This window comes from Panulirus ornatus, chromosome 47, assembly GCF_036320965.1.
Source record: "Panulirus ornatus isolate Po-2019 chromosome 47, ASM3632096v1, whole genome shotgun sequence".
In the NCBI taxonomy this organism is placed as follows: domain Eukaryota; kingdom Metazoa; phylum Arthropoda; class Malacostraca; order Decapoda; family Palinuridae; genus Panulirus; species Panulirus ornatus.
The window spans coordinates 6,169,466-6,190,070 of NC_092270.1; the positions used below are offsets into that span (position 1 = coordinate 6,169,466).

Genomic DNA, 20,605 nt, shown 5'->3' on the forward strand with positions numbered 1-20,605 from the left:
GTGAGTGCTCAAATTACAGAGGTATAAGTTTGTTGAGTATTCCTGGTAAATTATATGGGAGGGTATTGATTGAGAGGGTGAAGGCATGTACAGAGCATCAGATTGGGGAAGAGCAGTGCGGTTTCAGAAGTGGTAGAGGATGTGTGGATCAGGTGTTTGCTTTGAAGAATGTATGTGAGAAATACTTAGAAAAGCAAATGGATTTGTATGTAGCATTTATGGATCTGGAGAAGGCATATGATAGAGTTGATAGAGATGCTCTGTGGAAGGTATTAAGAATATATGGTGTGGGAGGCAAGTTGTTAGAAGCAGTGAAAAGTTTTTATCGAGGATGTAAGGCATGTGTACGTGTAGGAAGAGAGGAAAGTGATTGGTTCTCAGTGAATGTAGGTTTGCGGCAGGGGTGTGTGATGTCTCCATGGTTGTTTAATTTGTTTATGGATGGGGTTGTAAAGGAGGTAAATGCAAGAGTCCTGGAAAGAGGGGCAAGTATGAAGTCTGTTGGGGATGAGAGAGCTTGGGAAGTGAGTCAATTGTTGTTCGCTGATGATACAGCGCTGGTGGCTGATTCATGTGAGAAACTGCAGAAGCTGGTGACTGAGTTTGGTAAAGTGTGTGGAAGAAGAAAGTTGAGAGTAAATGTGAATAAGAGCAAGGTTATTAGGTACAGTAGGGGTGAGGGTCAAGTCAATTGGGAGGTGAGTTTGAATGGAGAAAAACTGGAGGAAGTGAAGTGTTTTAGATATCTGGGAGTGGATCTGTCAGCGGATGGAACCATGGAAGCGGAAGTGGATCATAGGGTGGGGGAGGGGGCGAAAATTTTGGGAGCCTTGAAAAATGTGTGGAAGTCGAGAACATTATCTCGGAAAGCAAAAATGGGTATGTTTGAGGGAATAGTGGTTCCAACAATGCTGTATGGTTGCGAGGCGTGGGCTATGGATAGAGATGTGCGCAGGAGGATGGATGTGCTGGAAATGAGATGTTTGAGGACAATGTGTGGTGTGAGGTGGTTTGATCGAGTAAGTAACGTAAGGGTAAGAGAGATGTGTGGAAATAAAAAGAGCGTGGTTGAGAGAGCAGAAGAGGGTGTTTTGAAATGGTTTGGGCACATGGAGAGAATGAGTGAGGAGAGATTGACCAAGAGGATATATGTGTCGGAGGTGGAGGGAACGAGGAGAAGAGGGAGACCAAATTGGAGGTGGAAAGATGGAGTGAAAAAGATTTTGTGTGATCGGGGCCTGAACATGCAGGAGGGTGAAAGGAGGGCAAGAAATAGAGTGAATTGGAGTCATGTGGTATACAGGGGTTGACGTGCTGTCAGTGGATTGAAGCAAGGCATGTGAAGCGTCTGGGGTAAACCATGGAAAGCTGTGTAGGTATGTATATTTGCGTGTGTGGACGTGTGTATGTACATGTGTATGGGGGGGGGGGGGGTTGGGCCATTTCTTTCGTCTGTTTCCTTGCGCTACCTCGCAAACGCGGGAGACAGCGACAAAGTATAAAAAAAAAATATATATATATATATATATATATATATATATATATATATATATATATATATATATATATATATATTGGCCAGGTACCGATTTTGTCAACCATTCCTCAAGAGAAAATGAACATTTAAGTTGACTGCAGCAACCAGGATTCGTACCTATACCCCTAGTAAAATCGACGTCCACAATTATCTATGGAAAAGTATGCACTCATGAGATCATCCTCTTGCGCCGTCAAAATAGAACAGAAAAATTATTGCAGACGAGAGTGTGGATAGGTGGCGCCTTTAACGGTGCGCTACGCAACTAAAAGTCCCTCAATGTGGTGGCTCTTATAGTTTCCGTATGTTACCATTGACATAATATGAAGTTTTCGGGATTTGCGCTTTCTCCAAGCTATCTATTTTTGCTTGGCTAGCATTTCTCGTTTAAAAGCTAGAATTTTTTCTGTCGGATTTTTTTTATATGTAAATTTGTTATTTCGCGGCCCTTTCGTCGGTAAGAGAGGATTCATTTTGGTCCCCATAGTTTTCATAGGTTTTAAGTCAGCTTAAGATCTATACTTATGAGTTCTATTTTATACTTAAATAAAATATATATCAGTCCAAAATTAATATTTGTGCATTTTAAAAATGTTATCCATTATGTTTTTTTTCTAACGATATGAAGTTCAACTTTATTATATTAATGTTGATACTCATTAATAGATCTCTCTTGATTTGTTGTCATCCAGACTCTATGCTTTCCTGGATTTCTTACTTGTGTGAACGCGTCAGTTCGGTGAATATGCTGTTTTTTTTTAACTATGTAAGGTCATGTTTGATGGTGAACGTTAATGAAAATGAAATAACTGGCCCGTTAGTTTTATTCCTATGTGTGACAGTGCGCGCGGGGAAAATAAATGAAGGAAAGCGATGCAAGAAAAGATAGAGTGATAACGCCTTTTGTGTTTACCTTAGCTGATGTGTTCCTCGCTCTCGTCCTGGTTTTTTATTCACCGTCCTGAAAATTCCTAGGTAAGCTCTTAATTGTTTCTTTGTTCCATGCAGGCGTTTATAGTAGTTTTTCATAACAATGGAAACATGGGCGTCCGCAAGAAGTTGGAAGAGTGGGGCACTTGTCCCTTTTCCCTCATATTTCACTAAGATAAACAATAGAAATACACATTTGATATATTCATGGTCATAGTTCCTTGAACTAATTAAACTTAGTATTCCTAAGTTTTATCAAAACTTTTTTTTTTGCTTTTAAGCAAACATCTAGTCTGTTCCTACCCTTCGAAAATATTTCTGTAGGCGCCCATGCCATATTAGTATTTCGTTCACATCAAGGTGTCCTGCGGGAAAACTCGGCCATGAACAAAGAAGAAAATTATTGTTACAATGATGCTCACCCACAGTTATCTATGGGCCTATTCAGACCCTAACCCCTAACCATCTGCCACTTCCAGAAGATGTGGCAGATGGAGACCCCATATGGGTCATTACCTATCTATACAGCCGCACGTCTTTTGCTTGTAAATTCCATATTTTTTAGGAGTATTGATGGGCAGGTTGGAGCCGCTAGTCAGGTAAGGAAACAACTCCAAATCAAAAAGTTTTTGGATGTTGACTGATAATGTTCCGTAATGCTTATGTAGTATGTTGAGTATATAGAGTATGTAGGAAACATGATTTAGGTAACTATATTTAACTGTATATCAAATAAGGTGGTGGTAGTGAGGGTTATGTATATCAATAAGAGATGTGGTTGATTTAAGAGCAGATAAAACATGAAAAATCAGTAGAACCTGTGAACACCGTACCTAAATTCCTCCAGTGGTTCAAACATTTTTTTTATTTTTCATCTTTCTCGATATTCCGCAGTTTCCCGTTGTATTAAGTTATGAACGGCCTCACGTTCATTCTTTAGCTGCCGTGTGTATTGCATCCATGATAGAACCCGCTATCCACAGCTAAACCCCACAGACCGTTCCATTGTGTCCCCTAACCACTTCATGTACCCTGTATCAGCCTGTTCACAGCATTTCTACCCCCCTGTATACCACCACATCACCACAATTCGCTGTTCCAACCACGACTCGCACCCCCGTTAATGTTCAGACCCCGACATCTGAAAGCCTTTTAAACTCCATCCTTCCATCTCCTTGGTCTTCACATCCTTCTTGCTCCCTCTGTTTCGTGTATATCATCCTAGTGTATCTCTTACCGGGATCGTAAGGAATGGGAGTTTGTTGAGAAGTTGATCGGTGGCTCGGTCTGTCGTCTGTTTGTTGACATTGGCCGGTAGCTACGCCATACCTAGTCATCGTTGTGATTAGTATATTTTTACTAGAATATTGAGCATCATGATGAATCTCTAATACTCTAGAGGTTATGTAAATGTCCCAAGGTTCTTCTGTTTACTTACGAGTGTTTTACATAAGTTTACATGAAGAGAACAAGCTGGAGTTCATTAGCTAATGTAAAAAAAAAAAAATATTGAGGAATTCCTTGACCAAATCTTCCTCAGTGGTGTCACTGAAGACGAATGCTGGAGCCTCATACAGGAACTGTCACTAATACCTTGGCCAGTACCTCCTTCCCCCCACTCCTACTTTCCAACCGGCTCTTTATTAGTGGTTATATTTCTTAAACATAGAGGAAAGGTGTTGCAGTTGACTACCAACATCAGGTCTGAAAGGAGAATAGGCGATAGGAGGAGACCGTTTTTCGAGTGGCCATGTTTAATTTCACCTTTGTTTTGGGATAATGTCGGTTTCTCCTATCTGAGAGTGTTGTTGTTTCATTGATACCATCTTCTCTTGACTGTTCTCCTTTATAATATAGAAATATTGTTGTACTCTTTTCATTTGGAAAAAACAAATGTGTGATGTAACGTGAACACAAATGGTTTATTCATATTTTTCATTGTTGGAGGACCACAGGGCGGGTCTCCCGGGTGGTTGACATTGGTTGGGTTAGGTTATGTGGCTCGGGGCTATCCCGTGGGGTTCAGGGTAGGGCCCCATGCCGTTCAGGGCTGGACCCCATGGGCTTCATGGCCACCCCCATAGTGTTCAGGGTTAGGCCTCCTTGGGTAACCACTACACTACAATATTTTTTTTCAGCCACGTCATTGGGTCATTATAATAGGACTGGTCACGTAAAAGGAAAGACAGAGATCAGTAATGCTTGTATTATGATTCAAGAAAATCAGACAGCGTTAGCGAGGACCCAGCCAACAAAGTAGGAAACTTCAGTGTACACGCCGGGGTAGTTGGGTCTGGCGCAGCCGTAGCCCCAAGACACCACACCGGCCAGGTAGGTGGAGCCAGTGTCGGAGCAAGCGAAGGGTCCACCAGAGTCACCCTGGCACGAGTCCTTGCCGCCCTCAGGAAAACCAGCGCACAGCATGGAGTCCTCAATGGCGCTCTCGCCATAGGCGTTACGGCATTCCTCGTCAGTCACGATGGGCACAGACACCTTCATAAGGGTGTTTGGGGTGCTGCCGCCTTCGCTTGTGGTGCCCCAACCAGACACGACGCACTCGCCTGAAGCAGAGTGACCTGGTGCAGGTAGAGGAATGGCCTGAACGTAGTCGTTCATGGTCAGTGGCTGAGACAACTTCAGTAGGGAGATGTCGTTGCTGATGGTGTAGGCGTTGTAATCCTCATGCAGGATGATCCTGGACAGGACGACGGTCTGTTCGTTGCCCTCTACCACACCCTGGTTGAGCTCACCAGCGACCACCTTGGGACACGGGAAGGCAACGGTTATTTTTTTTTTTTCCTTTCTTTTCCCTGAGGTTAGGTTTTAGTTATGACAATTTTTCTCACGTCAGAGTCTCCAGATACACATGAAAGTTCTCAGCTCGATCAGGATTTGACCAGATTACAATAGAAGGATAGAATGGATATATATATATATATATATATATATATATATATATATATATATATATATATATATATATATATATATATATTTGAGGAAGTGTAAAGCTTACAATATAGAAAGGAAAAGAGGCGTTCGTTGCTAAGAAAGAAATGAGTTGGAGTCTCTCCTTCCAGAAATTGTGGGTAATTAGCTTACGAAATAACCAATTCTTTTCATTGCAAGTGTGCAGAGGACTGTGTGGCTTGGCTAATGATGCATGCACGCAAGCAGTCAGCTCTCAGGAACATGAAATTCAACAATAACTATAGAACGAGGTAACGGCCGCTAAAAGCAAGTGTATGTATCGGGGAGAGAGGTTTGGGGTCGATTACTAGAGCAGATAAGTCGCTTTGTTTTAGACTGAGAGGGAAGAACATGGCATTCAAACCTTCCCCAGATGCAACGAAGGTAGACCATAGAAGGACATATCAGTAGTTTTTTTTTTTTTTAACCTGGATGAAATTGGAGTACCTACCAAAGGGACATAAAACTCTTTTGAAGACGAATCTACTGTAGGTATTTGTGTATTGAAGGACTTCCTGGCTAGACAAGATTATGGTGACACTAGGTGTCTCCTGCATTGATAAGTTAAAGCCAGAGGCACGAAAGGAGTGATTCCATGATGACTGGTAGAAAGATAGCTGGAGGAAAATTGTGCAGCAGATTTATGATCTGTGTAATGGACTTCTTTAGTTTAGTTACCTGAAGGTAGTCTGGATTATTCATGTCCTCTCCCTGGACGCAGTGACCAGCGCAGATGGCGTAGTTCTCATTGTAGATGGAAGCACCACAGAAGTGGAAGGCAAATCCATAAGAAGTGTCCTGGAAGCTGAGCTGGTAAGGAAGCTCACCGGCTGTGGCCTCAGTTCCTCCCACGATCTTGTTGAGCCCTTTACGGAAGCGGGGCTTGTTTTGTGGGGCCGCTGAGGAAGGAACCATTACTACTCGATCACAACCAGATAATGGACTCATTACACGCACCAATTCTCATTAAGGCTACACAGTAATGATAGTTGGTCTTTAATTGTTGTAATGACGAGGTCGTAGAGAGAAGAAATGTATTGCACCGTAGTACAGGATGATGTCTGTATTTGACTTCAAACCAAAGGGAGATACAAGAGGCAAACAACGTGGAACATCTAGTTCTGTCCTTCATTGGAAAAGGTTCAGAGAATTTACCTGTTCAGCTCATTCACGAGGAATTACTACTAATATCCCATATGTTGATGTTGCTTATTTATAGTTGTAATTATCTGTAACGAATCTCTATACCTTCAATAATAAACGGAATAATGTCATGTTCTTCTGGTTATACTGGCGGGGTTTGGAGCCACGTTGTTCTCTGAATGGTTTGAGAAACCATTTCTACGTGTTTCGTGTAACATATAGCCTTACAGTGTTACAGATGATATACTGAAACATCCATAATGGTACAGACTTACAGCAATGACATTAATATATTGTACTACCATAGCGTTGAATGTGATCTCATTATTGCCGATGTAGCAAAATGAAGAAGAATGGAATATCTCTCAACATTTTAGTTGACCGGCGTACAACAAGCAAGTGTTGAGTGGGTCGGTTTGAGGACTTACCAAGGGCTCCGACAAGGAGGAGACAGAACACGAGAGTCTTCATGGCTGGCTGGTGAGGAGTCTGCTTCGCCAGCCTCCTTTTATACACCAGCTGGGCCGCCGGCCGCGCTCTGGTGGGCCAACCTTGAACCTAAGGAATAACCCAGCCTATCACAACACCTGATCCTTGCCAGGTTTTCTCCCAGTTCCCTACGAGAGCTTAAGGTTATCTCATAGATTACGTAAAGTGTCTAACATCGTGGCTCAGGTAAAGGCGTTGCTGATAACTTCTCGCAATACATGGTTGGGAGGAGGGTGGTGAGAGAGAGTGTGTGTGCTTGTTTCAAGAGGCTTGTGTGAGGAGATAACAGTAGGGATTTGGTGTAGAATGGCAGACGGTGAGAGTAAAGGACACTAGGAGAGTGGGTGAGGAATGGGAGGCACATAGGGAGGCAGGGCTTCCACGTGCGAGGGAAGTGTGTCGCACGCAGGAGGTGGGATGAGTGCGCCTGAGAAAGGGTAGCGGGTGGTGGTATGAGGAAGTCGTTATTGAAAGACAGAAGAATGGTTTATGGGTGTTACCCGCCAGGAAGGAGTGTAGGCGATTAGGAATAATGTACTTGACACGCAGAAGGTGCAGGGGCTAAAAAGGGAGAGCGTATGAGAGTTAGGGTGAGAAAATATCGGTAAACTTCAAGAAGAATGAGAAAATATTTCGAGAGGATTCGAACAGTACGAAAATAAGAGAAGAAATTCGAGTATCAGTGAAGGGAGCAGACAGATGGTGGAGGTGGTAACAACCAATGAAGAGGTGCGTAGGAAGTGGAGCGAGTATTGTGAAGGACTGTTGAATGCTAGATGACAGGGTGGCCAATGTAAGGCGTTTGGGACGTGGAGGTTTGGGAAGCGAGTGTCACAGGATGTGGCTTGGTGGAAGAAGGGCCTCGCGTAAGATGATGTCTGGCTAAGCGGCTTGAATGGGTGGGATTCAAGTTGCATTTCTCAATAAAGGGGATGACAGTGGTGTTGACTGGTTAATTAGGATTCACAATGTTGTACGTATGGGTCAAAGTGAGGCGCTCGAGGATTGCCAGAATACCAACATAATGCCACTATAGAAGGGGAAGAAAGTGTTAGAATTGTAGAGGTGCAAGTTTGATGAGTATACCCGATGAGTTGTGTGGGGAGAGTGGTGAGTGAGCGGTTGGTGGCTTGAAACAATGAATTAGACTCGAGAGAACAATGTGGCTTCATGCGTGGTAGATGACGTGTGGATCAGGAGCTGGCGCTCTCAAGAATCTGTGTGGGAAATACTTAGAGAAAGAGAAGAACCCGAACGTGGTATTCACGGATCTGCAGAAAGCTTATGATAAGATTGACAGAGATGCCTTGTGGAAGGTGCTGCGAATATGTGGTTGTGGGAAGAAAGCTACTAGAGGCAGGGAGGAGTTTTCTGTTAAGAAATTGTGGCGTGTGTGTGTGTGTGTGCGAGTAGGAAGAGAGAAGAGCGAGTGGTTCTACTTGAAAGGTATCAGTCCATGGCTATTTGATTATTTGATGTGAATGGGTTGGATGATGAGGGAGGTATATGCGAGGGGTCTTTGAGAGAGGAGCAGGTCTGCAGTCTGAAGGGGAGGGGAGCAAGGTGTGGTTTGCTAATGACAGTCATCTTGGTGGCAGAGAGAGAGGAGGAGTTGTTGGAGTGTGAATCTGGATGGCAAGAACCCGAAGAAAGTGGAGCGTTTCAGTTACTTAGGGGGCAGCCATGGCAGTGGGTGGAACCATGGATGGTGAAGTTAGCCATGAAGTGGATGAAAGCGGTATGCTCCTAGACGTACTGAGGAGTGTGTTGAGGGACAAGTCACTGTCTGCGAGGAGGAAATCAGGGTATGTTTGATGGTTCAGTGACACACACACACACACTCACACACACATTATCATCTAAGTAGAAATATATAGTCATATATTCTGTATGAGCTTTATCGCTAGCTTAACCTGACTCATCTTACCACGAGAATTTACCATCAAAACCTTTTACCTGAGCCACGATGTTAGACACTTTACGTAATCTATGAGATAACCTTAAGCTCTCGTAGGGAACTGGGAGAAAACCTGGCGAGGATCAGGTGTTGTGATAGGCTGGGTTATTCCTTAGGTTCAAGGTTGGCCCACCAGAGAGCGGCCGGCGGCCCAGCTTTGGTATATAAGGAGGCTGGCGAAGCAGACTCCTCACCAGCCAGCCATGAAGACTCTCGTGTTCTGTCTCCTCCTTGTCGGAGCCCTTGGTAAGTCCTCAAACCGACCCACTCAACACTTGCTTGTTGTACGCCGGTCAACTAAAATGTTGAGAGATATTCCATTCTTCTTCATTTTGCTACATCGGCAATAATGAGATCACATTCAACGCTATGGTAGTACAATATATTAATGTCATTGCTGTAAGTCTGTACCATTATGGATGTTTCAGTAGATCATCTGTAACACTGTAAGGCTATATGTTACACGAAACACGTAGAAATGGTTTCTCAAACCATTCAGAGAACAACGTGGCTCCAAACTCCGCCAGTATAACCAGAAGAACATGACATTATTCCGTTTATTATTGAAGGTATAGAGATTCGTTACAGTTAATTACAACTATGAATAAGCGACATCAATATATGGGACATTAGTGGTAATTCCTCGTGAATGAGCTGAACAGGTAAATTCTCTGAACCTTTTCCAGTGAAGGACAGAACTAGATGTTCCACGTTGTTTGCCTCTTGTATCTCCCTTTGGTTTGAAGTCAAATACAGACATCATCCTGTACTACGGTGTAATACATTTCTTCTCTCTACGACCTCGTCATTATAACAATTAAAGACCAACTATCATTACTGTGTAGCCTTAATGAGAATTGGTGCGTGTAATGAGTCCATTATCTGGTTGTGATTGAGTAGTAATGGTTCCCTCCTCAGCGGCCCCACAAAACAAGCCCCGCTTCCGTAAAGGGCTCAACAAGATCGTGGGAGGAACTGAGGCCACAGCCGGTGAGCTTCCTTACCAGCTCAGCTTCCAGGACACTTCTTATGGATTTGCCTTCCACTTCTGTGGTGCTTCCATCTACAATGAGAACTACGCCATCTGCGCTGGTCACTGCGTCCAGGGAGAGGACATGAATGATCCAGACTACCTTCAGGTATGTAACAATCAAACTTTACACCACATACTTTTACAAATAATAAGAATGTCAGGACCCAATATCTTCCATAATGGCTTCGACTTGTTCCTTTTTGAACACTATTTTTCTCATCCTCAATAAATTAAGACGATGCATTTTCACTTTTTTAAGACCTTGGATCTTTTGAGTGATTTCCGTTCATCTCAAGAGTCGTTGAGAGAAATTAACTCTAGGTTTAAAGCAACCAAACTCTACTACGAAAAACTCAACCGTTACCTTCCCGTGTCCCAAGGTGGTCGCTGGTGAGCTCAACCAGGGTGTGGTAGAGGGCAACGAACAGACCGTCGTCCTGTCCAAGATCATCCTGCATGAGGATTACAACGCCTACACCATCAGCAACGACATCTCCCTACTGAAGTTGTCTCAGCCACTGACCATGACCGACTACGTTCAGGCCATTCCTCTACCTGCACCAGGTCACTCTGCTTCAGGCGAGTGCGTCGTGTCTGGTTGGGGCACCACAAGCGAGGGCGGCAGCTCCCCAAACACCCTTATGAAGGTGTCTGTGCCCATCGTGACTGACGAGGAATGCCGTAACGCCTATGGCGAGAGCGCCATTGAGGACTCCATGCTGTGCGCTGGTTTTCCTGAGGGCGGCAAGGACTCGTGCCAGGGTGACTCTGGTGGACCCTTCGCTTGCTCCGACACTGGCTCCACCTACCTGGCCGGTGTGGTGTCTTGGGGCTACGGCTGCGCCAGACCCAACTACCCCGGCGTGTACACTGAAGTTTCCTACTTTGTCGACTGGATCGTCGCTCACGCTGTCTGATCTGTTACCATGAACACCAAATAAAGACTAGCATTATGAATATTGAATATTTTATACCCATAATGAATTTGATCCAGGTTAAGCAACTATTCTTACTACCGCTACAGATTTTCCCGACACTATTTTTTTTCCATGCACGTCCACCGACATCTGTGTTTTATGACAGGTTCACTGCCGTCTGTCGGGATGTGGGAGTGACAGGTTCACTGTCTTGCTGCCTCAAAAGACGGCTTTTCCCCGATGATTCATGCCTTAGTCATGGCATTCCCTTAAGGTAATTAGGCATGCAGCCCCCAACATGTATCTGGAATGTTGTCAACGCTATAGACAAAACGATTGCAGACCTGGGGTAGAGTAGCCAAGTGGTGAGTGTAAATGCCTCGTCCAGTGATGCGCCTAGTTGTTGGCATGGACCTGTAGAGTCACTGTGTTTGGCGTTGTTCCCGCCGAGACGCCCTGAGCACCAGCTAGAGACGGCCAGCATCGCTGGAGGAGACACAGACGGGGGTTAGGACGGGCCTTCAGGCACACCAGCAGGGATCATGGAGTCCTCCCTTAGTGGCGCCTTGGCTGTTGGCTTTGGGGCTCTCCCAGTCAGACGCGATGCGCACCCTCATCTCCATGAGAACTGTAGGTGTGAGGGAAATCTTGCCAGGTGATGTAAAGGGGTTTTTTGTGTGGACACAGAGTCCTCAAGACATGCAACTGGCGTGCTGGTATTAGAAAGAGCACAGACCCTTCCATTTGAACGGAGTTTAGTGAGGATTATAGCTGAAGATGTGAAAATGGTCACTAAGAGAATCTATTAAACAGGTGAGAGAGAGAGAGAGGGGGAAGATATTGAGGGAGCTATTAATTAGATGGTGTTCAGCGGGAGTGAGGGTACTCGAAACGACGTCGAATGTTGGTGAGATGAACGGAGAGGTGAGATCTATCATGAGGACAAAGATCATGGGAGGGGCGACTGCCTGAGCCTGCCTTCTCGTTGGCAGCAGAGCCAGGCGGGAGATGGAAGATTCTCAGTGCATGATATGCTCAGATTTTAAAGGCGTTATAGTTCGAATGGAGATGGGAAGAGATATAACATGATGGGGAAAATAGAAAATACATTGGATAGGTATATGGTGCACCTAGAAAGAAGTCGGAGCTCGTGGGTTCCAATCCTGGCTACGGCAGTCGGTCCACAGTCAACCCAGCTGTTCATCCTCACTTAGAAGTGGGTCGATACAATGGGTACTTGGCTCAGGTTAATGGGATGGCCTTGATGAGGGCCTCAGCCGCCCGTGCCATCTCAGCTAACATGAAAATGGAATGATTTTGATGTTAGGGGAGTCCTAACTGGAGGGTGAAACGGGGGCGCACCAGGGCATTACAACTTCACAGTCCTATGGCAGGAGAGAAGTCCTGCCCTTGAGTTGCGGTCTGTAATCAGCTTTGACTCCCTGATCAAGCCATGTACTTCCCAACATACTGCCATCATGTCATTGGGTCGACTCGAACGAGTTCGGGTGGAGTGGCTCGTAGCATGGGAGGGTGAATACCTTTTTATCCAGGGCTCAGGCAAGGAGAAGACAGACCCCACCAGGGTCGAATTCATGGCTAGCTGGCTGGCGGGAGGAGGAGGAGGCTGGTTGGACCACCTGTGCAGAGGGGGCGCCGGTCGCTCGCTCGCTCGCTCCAAGACCATTCTTGGTACCTTAGGAATAACCCGGGCCACGGCAGCAGCACCTGGTTCAGCGTGGACTGTTTACTCAGCTCGTTGAGCGTTTCGGCGCGGTATGTCGAGTGGAAAAACTGTGGTCGTTATGCAACGGGTCATGAGATGGGGTGAGGATGGTGGGAGGGAGAGTCGGGCCTGGGTAGTGAAGAGAGCAGAGGCACGTGTGGACAAGAGAGGTCTGGAGGGACCAGCAGAACTGTGGGAAGATGCAGGTGGGCTCCTTGCCTCACCAGCTGACAGGAAACCTTTACGTAACCCCTCATACCGTGTGTGTGTGTGTGTGTGTCGTAGCTTGATGAAGGTTAAACCTTACGTGCTCTGTTAGCAAACTGCACGGAACTAACAAAAAAAAGATAGATGATAAAACCAAAACAGGCCAATAAAACTTACTCATGGAAGTGAATAAGTTCTGTGAAATTAGCTGGAAGTTTCCATAGGTTTCTCGTATTACACCAAGTGCCTCGTTTACGTCATCAGTGTAGGTATATATGCTCAGTGAGTGGTTAGAACCTCCAGGATGTCATCGTTTACGTCATCAGTGTAGGTATATATGCTCAGTCAGTGGTTAGAGCCGAAGTTTTCATCGTTTCATGTATGCCATTCTGAGAAAGGCAAGGTGATGATGGCGGTTCGGCCATTTGGATAGTCCATTGCCTCTCGCCTCCAGATAGCGAGGGACATTCATTCGCTGTTATTTCCAGAATATTTCCTCTGTCATGCTCAGATACCAATAGACTTAAAGGCAAAACTTTTTTTTTCTTATATTTTTAAACTGATTTGTTTTTAGTTTTCTCTCGTAAATTGTTTCTGATAGAGCGATGGGTAATGAGCATCTTGAGAAATGTATCTTGATGATATATATATATATATATATATATATATATATATATATATATATATATATATATATATATATATGTCTTTTGCATTGTCTACTTTAAATTTGTATCCTTTTTTATGCATTGCAGAAAAACAAATAATTACGCTTACAATTGTGACACAGGGGTATGCGAAAACAAGTCAGTCCTTTTTTTTTTTCTTTTAATACTCTTGTGCTTTGGTGCCATTGTCAAAGTTAGTGACATCCTCGACTGGTTTATGCCGACTACCAGCAGGTCACCGGACAGGAGGACCCTTGGTATTTTCATCGGCCCCCATCACCCATGTTTGGTAACTGATTTTCCCTCCTTCAGCGGCGGCCCGGAAAGCGACGTCGAGGTAGTCTGTTTTGGGATGTTGTGGGATGTGGGATTCATCATGTTTTACCCCCAATAGCAAGCACAACCCTCGAGGCGCAGGTAAGCGACAGACAGACAGACAGACAGACTGCGTGTGTCACCTCTCGTCCCACAGACAGACAGACAGACAGACAGACTGTTTGTGTCACCTCTTGTCCCACAGACAGACAGACTGTGCGTGTCACCTCTCGTCCCACAGACAGACAGACAGACAGACTGTTTGTGTCACCTCTCGTCCCACAGACAGACAGACTGTTTGTGTCACCTCTCGTCCCACAGACAGACAGACTGTGCGTGTCACCTCTCGTCCCACAGACAGACAGACAGACAGACAGACTGTTTGTGTCACCTCTCGTCCCACAGACAGACAGACAGACAGACTGTTTGTGTCACCTCTCGTCCCACAGACAGACAGACAGACAGACAGACTGTTTGTGTCACCTCTCGTCCCACAGACAGACAGACAGATTATCTGTGGAATACTGTCTTCCCAGAAGACGGTGATTATCAGCCTCTGAAAAGACTTGGTTGATCGAGAGGCAGTGTGCCACATTGAGACCATTCATTGAAGGCAAGCACATACAGTACTGCTCAATCTCGATCCAAAGAAAATCACTTGTTTTGCTAAGCTTTGCTAAAACACATTAAGACAGTCTTGTTATTAAATGGATGACAATAAATCAAGGTATGGCTGGGAAAGAACATTCATTCAGAATTTACTGTTGCTAGTCTTTATTTGGTGTTCATGGTAACAGATCAGACAGCGTGGGCGAGGATCCAGTCGACAAAGTAGGAAACTTCAGTGTACACGCCGGGGTAGTTGGGTCTGGCGCAGCCGTAGCCCCAAGACACCACACCGGCCAGGTAGGTGGAGCCAGTGTCGGAGCAAGCGAAGGGTCCACCAGAGTCACCCTGGCACGAGTCCTTGCCGCCCTCAGGAAAACCAGCGCACAGCATGGAGTCCTCAATGGCGCTCTCGCCATAGGCGTTACGGCATTCCTCGTCAGTCACGATGGGCACAGACACCTTCATAAGGATGTTTGGGGTGCTGCCGCCCTCGCTTGTGGTGCCCCAACCAGACACGACGCACTCGCCTGAAGCAGAGTGACCTGGTGCAGGTAGAGGAATGGCCTGAACGTAGTCGGTCATGGTCAGTGGCTGAGACAACTTCAGTAGGGAGATGTCGTTGCTGATGGTGTAGGCGTTGTAATCCTCATGCAGGATGATCTTGGACAGGACGACGGTCTGTTCGTTGCCCTCTACCACACCCTGGTTGAGCTCACCAGCGACCACCTTGGGACACGGGAAGGTAACGGTTGAGATTTTCGTAGTAGAGTTTGGTTGCTTTAAACCTAGAGTTAATTTCTCTCAACGACTCTTGAGATGAACGGAAATCACTCAAATGATCCAAGGTCTTAAAAAAGTGAAAATGCATCGTCTTAATTTCTTGAGGATGAGAAAAATAGTGTTCAAAAAGGAACAAGTCGAAGCCATTATGGAAGATATTGGGTCCTGACATTCTTATTATTTGTAAAAGTATGTGGTGTAAAGTTTGATTGTTACATACCTGAAGGTAGTCTGGATCATTCATGTCCTCTCCCTGGACGCAGTGACCAGCGCAGATGGCGTAGTTCTCATTGTAGATGGAAGCACCACAGAAGTGGAAGGCAAATCCATAAGAAGTGTCCTGGAAGCTGAGCTGGTAAGGAAGCTCACCGGCTGTGGCCTCAGTTCCTCCCACGATCTTGTTGAGCCCTTTACGGAAGCGGGGCTTGTTTTGTGGGGCCGCTGAGGAGGGAACCATTACTACTCAATCACAACCAGATAATGGACTCATTACACGCACCAATTCTCATTAAGGCTACACAGTAATGATAGTTGGTCTTTGATTGTTATAATGACGAGGTCGTAGAGAGAAGAAATGTATTACACCGTAGTACAGGGTGATGTCTGTATTTGACTTCAAACCAAAGGGAGATACAAGAGGCAAACAACGTGGAACATCTAGTTCTGTCCTTCATTGGAAAGGGTTCAGAGAATTTACTTGTTCAGCTCATTCACGAGGAATTACCACTAATGTCCCATAATTTGATATTGCTTAATCAGAGTAGTAATTATCTGAAACGAGTCCCTCTATATTCGGTGTAATACAAGGGCTGGAGTAACTTTCTTTTGCACAGATGAAACAAATCAAGTGTCTCATAACGAAGCGTTTTAATAGGATCTGTTGGAACAGTCTTACTTCTACAGGTTAACAGTATTGACATTACTATTCTGTTTGTGATGAATGTGCGCCCTCATTATTGTTAATTCAGCAAAATAAAGGTAAATTGTATATATTTCAGCAGGTTAGTTTGACCGGTACTTAGAAAAAAATAAAGTCAATTGGTTCGGGGTGAGTAGACTTACCAAGAGCTCCGACAAGGAGGAGACAGAACACGAGAGTCTTCATGGCTGGCTGGTGAGGAGTCTGGTTCACCAGCCTGTTTATATACCGGGAAGCTGGGCCGGCCGCCGCGCTCTGGTGGGCCAACCTTGAACCTGTGGAATAACCCAGCCTATCACAGCACCTGATTCTCACGGACTTTGACCCATCTCGTTCAAGGAGGTCCAAGTAGGGTTTGATGCTGATGGAACTTGAAACTCTCCACACTCATTCGTCCGAGTGAGAAGACACGCTACAGAGCGAGGCAAAAGTTGGCTGAGGTCGAATGGCGTGTCATTTCTGAGTTGCGGGTACGAAGGCAAGCCGGGATTGAGATCATCCCATGTCTCTGGGAATTGAAATTATCCCCATCAGTCTCGACTGTGGGATTTAGCTGAATGTTGAAAGATTTACCGTGACGACTCAGGCACGAGCTTATGTTGCGAGTTAACATTAGTCTTGTTTCTAGAAATGAAAAAGGAATGCTGGTATTAGAATAAGTCATAGGAAACTTGGCAGATCTAGATTCAGAAATACACTTTTTTTTTCCAGTAATAGGATTATACACCTGTGGGAAAAGATGAGTGAATTGTAGACTGGCGAACAAACAGTCCTCAGCGAAGGAAGAGCTTTGCTGAAACAAATATGAAAGTTGGTTAAAACAATAGAGGAACAAGAAGTGAAGAGAGAGGTAAGATTGCTGGAGGTGGTGGAAAATTCTCTCTCTCTCTCTCTCTCTCTCTCTCTCTCTCTCTCTCTCTCTCTCTCTCTCTCTCTCTCTCTCTCTCTCTCTCTCGTTTTTCTTTACCAACATTTCGTAAATGTACCATTTACGCAATGCTCCTCATAAAAATGATTGGTGGAAAATTATATATATATATATATATATATATATATATATATATATATATATATATATATATATATATATATATATATATATATATATATATGGGGAGGCCTCTCAATTTCATTTCTTGATGTTTTATCGTAAAAAATGGAAATATTATATTTCAAGAGGATAGCAAAGTCAGCTGGCTGATTGTCGAACACTTGACAGTCCTCGGCCCCATTGGGTGGGGTGATGAGGAAGGTGAACCTTGAACGCTCGATAGTCATCCTTGAACCTTGGGAATAACCCAGGTTATCAGAACATATGTTCCTTACAGACTTTTTTTTCTCCCAGCTCCTTATGAAAGATCCAGGTGTGTTTAGCTAAGGCCAGCAACTATGATCTCAACGTTCGATAACGTAACGTATGGTGAAATGGTAGGCAATAGAGGGTTGAGGTAACATATCAGGTCTCACTCGTTTACTGCTGTGTTGCGAACAACACACACAGAGTTGAATCACATTAGATTAGAGTGAATCGCAAAGGCCAGCATAAAGTCCAAATATGAATCCAAATGTTTCAAAGCGTGTGAGATTACGGAAAATATGAAAGAAGATATTCGGGCACCAAATTCAAATGCAATAAAGATATTCGAAGCTGATTTGAATTGTTCACTTAGTTGTGAGGTGAACGAATCCCAGCCCAAAGAATGAACCTCTAAATGGCACATTGAAGGTGAAAGAGAAATGAAGGAATGATTTTAAATATGAAGCTAGTTGCTACTTGCTAGAAGCCTAAAGGAATAATCGAATCCAACTTTTACAGTTCTCAGAGATATGCCACTGGTTGGCTATCGAAGATGGAATGGACGGCTTATTTGAAATAGATATATATACATATGTATTTGTCTGTTTATAGTTGGTCCACGAACCCTTTCCAAGAAAGGGTCCTGGTGTTAGCTGATGACACAGCACTAGTGGCGGATTGGAGTGTGGAACTGGGAGAGTTGGTGCCTAAGTTTTTGGAAAGTGTTAGGAAATGTGAAAAAAGCAAGGTTATTATGATTAACAGAACAGGAGACACATATAATAGGGTATGAGTGTGGATGGAAAAAAATTTAAGGAAGAGAAGCGGTTTAGATACCTAGGAATGGACATGGCAGCCAATGGAGCCACGGAAACAAAAGTAAGTTATAGGGTGGATGAAGGGGTGAAGGTTCTTGGAGCCTTGAAAAACAAAGTAATTCCATAAATTCACAGTGAAAGCTGAAGAACCTGAAATTACTCCAAGTATTATTCTGAGTATAGAGAGACTAGTTGGAGACAGTTTCAACACTGATTAAGCAATAGTAACTCATGGGACTCTTAATAATTTCTCATAAGCTGAAAATGAAAATTCTTTTCATGGAAGGAGAGAGGAAGATATTCCTCCTTATTTATCTCCTGCATCTCCCTCTTTGATTGATCTGATACAACTTGAAACTGGTGGTATCAAATGTAGGCATCATCCCATGCAGCTTCTTAATTCTTTCTCCAGGAACACTTGCTTCCCTGTCTTTGAAACTTGAACATCCGTGACATATTGGTAAAAAGTAAAGACAATTCACCAATGCTGTAACAGTAATGAATATTGGTGTATATAACGAGTTCATTTTCTAGTGATTTACAAGTAATGGTTCCCTCCTCAGCGGCCCCACAGAACAAGCCCCACTTCCGTAAAGGACTAATCAAGATTGTGGGAGGAACTGAGGCCACAGCCAGTGAGCTTCCTATCTGCTAGCTTCCAGGAGGCTTCTGGATTTACCTTCCACTTCTGCTGCACTTCCATCTAAAATGAAAACTGTGCCATCTGCGCTGGTCACTGTTTCCAATGAGAGAACATTGATAATCCAGACTACCTTTAGGTATCTAAACAATGAAAATTATCTGCATACATTGTGAATCTAAAGTCCATTTTTTTTCTTTTTCTCTTTTTACAAGTCAGCATGCATTCACTTTTCTTTAATACCTCTGGTTTTAGTCTCTCAGTGCTGTAAATATGTAGTACCACCCTATTCTCCTGTCTATCTAGCAAGCCCCTCATTACACAGATATCTAGCACTGGCATTAAGAATTTCATGTCCAGGTTCAAAGAACTGATATGACCTAGTAAATGGTTTTTACCTTAGACATGATGGGCTTGGCATTCAGTGGGCTGGTATTAAAATACTTCAGGTGATAATATTGACTGCAACTAAGGAAAGGGTCAGAGCCTGAGTGGTATACTTTTGTTGCATCTGGAGGGGTTTTAATTCCACATTCTTACTCTGCTCTTAGTCTAGAATAAAGCAACTTATTTATTCTCACAATCTAACCTCAAAACTCTCTCCAAGACCCATACACTGTGCTGTAAGTCCCCCCATCCTGTTTTATAGTCACTGTTTCATTTCTTGCTTCTGAGAGCTGACTGCGTGTATGCATGCATCATTAGCTAAACCTCATAGTACAGTACACTTTATAAACTGTAATACAACAAACTTTTATTTCATATATGGGGGCATTTCATATGCTAATTACCCATGTCTGCTGAAACTAGAGACTCTTCCATCTTATCTCTTTCCTAACAATTAAAACCTCCTTCTCTTTTGTAACTACAAGCATTACACCTCTTCAAAAAATTATATCTCCCATTCTCTCCCTTTTTTTTTTTTTTTTTTTTTATCAAATCTTGATCAAGTTGAGTATTTATGTACATATCTGGAGGCTCTAACTGAGATAATCAAACTTCTTATAACTAAAACACATATAGAAGAAATAACTTAATCATTATCTACTCCTTTACCAAGGTGGTAGTAAGTGAACTCAACCAGGATGTGGTAAAAGGCAATGAGCAGACCATCATCCTGTCCAGGATCATCCTGCATAAGGGTTACCAGGCCTAAACTGTCAGCAACATCTCCCTACTAAAGTTGTCTCAGCCACTGACGATGAATGACTACATTCGGGCTATTCCCCTTCCTGAACCTGGTTACTTCACTACAGGTGACTGTGTCGTGTCCAATTGGGGCACCACAAGCAAGGGCGTCAATGCTGTGAGCACCCTTATGAGGTGACTGTACCTATCATGCCTGATAAGGAGTGCCACAACGCCTATGGTGAGAGCACAATTGAGGACTCCATGATCTGAACTGTTGTGCCTGAGGGCAGTAAGGACTTGTGCTAGAGTGACTCTGCTGGACCCTGTGTTTGCTCCAACACTGACCCAACCTATCTCACCAGTTTTGTATCTTGGGCTATGGGTGCACCAGACCCAACTACCCTGGTGTCTACGCAGAAGTGGCTTACTTTGTTGACGAGATCCCTGCTAATGCTGTCTGATCTGCTACCATGATCACAAATAAAGATTAACAAGAGCAAATCTTGAATATTCTTTACT

General features: G+C 44.1%; 4 protein-coding genes and 1 pseudogene across 5 annotated transcripts in view; 3 read left to right on the forward strand and 2 right to left on the reverse strand.

Moving 5' to 3' along the window:
- The first annotated feature begins 1,606 nt into the window (after positions 1 to 1,606).
- Positions 1,607 to 20,605, forward strand: part of LOC139763480 (galactosylgalactosylxylosylprotein 3-beta-glucuronosyltransferase S-like) — a 99,322-nt gene continuing 80,323 nt past the window's right edge. Inside the window, exon 1 of one of the 2 annotated variants that reach the window (XM_071689577.1) lies at positions 1,607 to 2,512. The gene's annotated coding sequence lies outside the window, so the exon portion shown is untranslated. The remainder of the gene's footprint in view (positions 2,513 to 20,605) is intronic. The other variant, XM_071689576.1, reaches the window with a different exon arrangement.
- LOC139763476 (trypsin-1-like) lies at positions 4,659 to 7,167 on the reverse strand. Its single transcript, XM_071689568.1, has 3 exons — positions 7,009 to 7,167; positions 6,116 to 6,336; positions 4,659 to 5,227 (listed from the first exon to the last, which is right to left on the reverse strand). Exons 1-3 carry the CDS (start codon positions 7,049 to 7,051, stop codon positions 4,691 to 4,693), a joined length of 801 nt encoding a protein of 266 aa, XP_071545669.1. The 5' UTR covers positions 7,052 to 7,167; the 3' UTR covers positions 4,659 to 4,690.
- LOC139763477 (trypsin-1-like) lies at positions 9,119 to 11,016 on the forward strand. The gene is made up of 3 exons (XM_071689570.1): positions 9,119 to 9,272; positions 9,945 to 10,165; positions 10,440 to 11,016. The coding sequence occupies exons 1-3, from the start codon at positions 9,230 to 9,232 to the stop codon at positions 10,974 to 10,976; spliced, it is 801 nt and encodes a 266-aa protein (XP_071545671.1). The 5' UTR covers positions 9,119 to 9,229; the 3' UTR covers positions 10,977 to 11,016.
- On the reverse strand, positions 14,650 to 16,497 carry LOC139763478 (trypsin-1-like). Its single transcript, XM_071689571.1, has 3 exons — positions 16,344 to 16,497; positions 15,502 to 15,722; positions 14,650 to 15,227 (listed from the first exon to the last, which is right to left on the reverse strand). The coding sequence occupies exons 1-3, from the start codon at positions 16,384 to 16,386 to the stop codon at positions 14,691 to 14,693; spliced, it is 801 nt and encodes a 266-aa protein (XP_071545672.1). The 5' UTR covers positions 16,387 to 16,497; the 3' UTR covers positions 14,650 to 14,690.
- LOC139763481 (trypsin-1-like) lies at positions 18,863 to 20,587 on the forward strand (annotated as a pseudogene).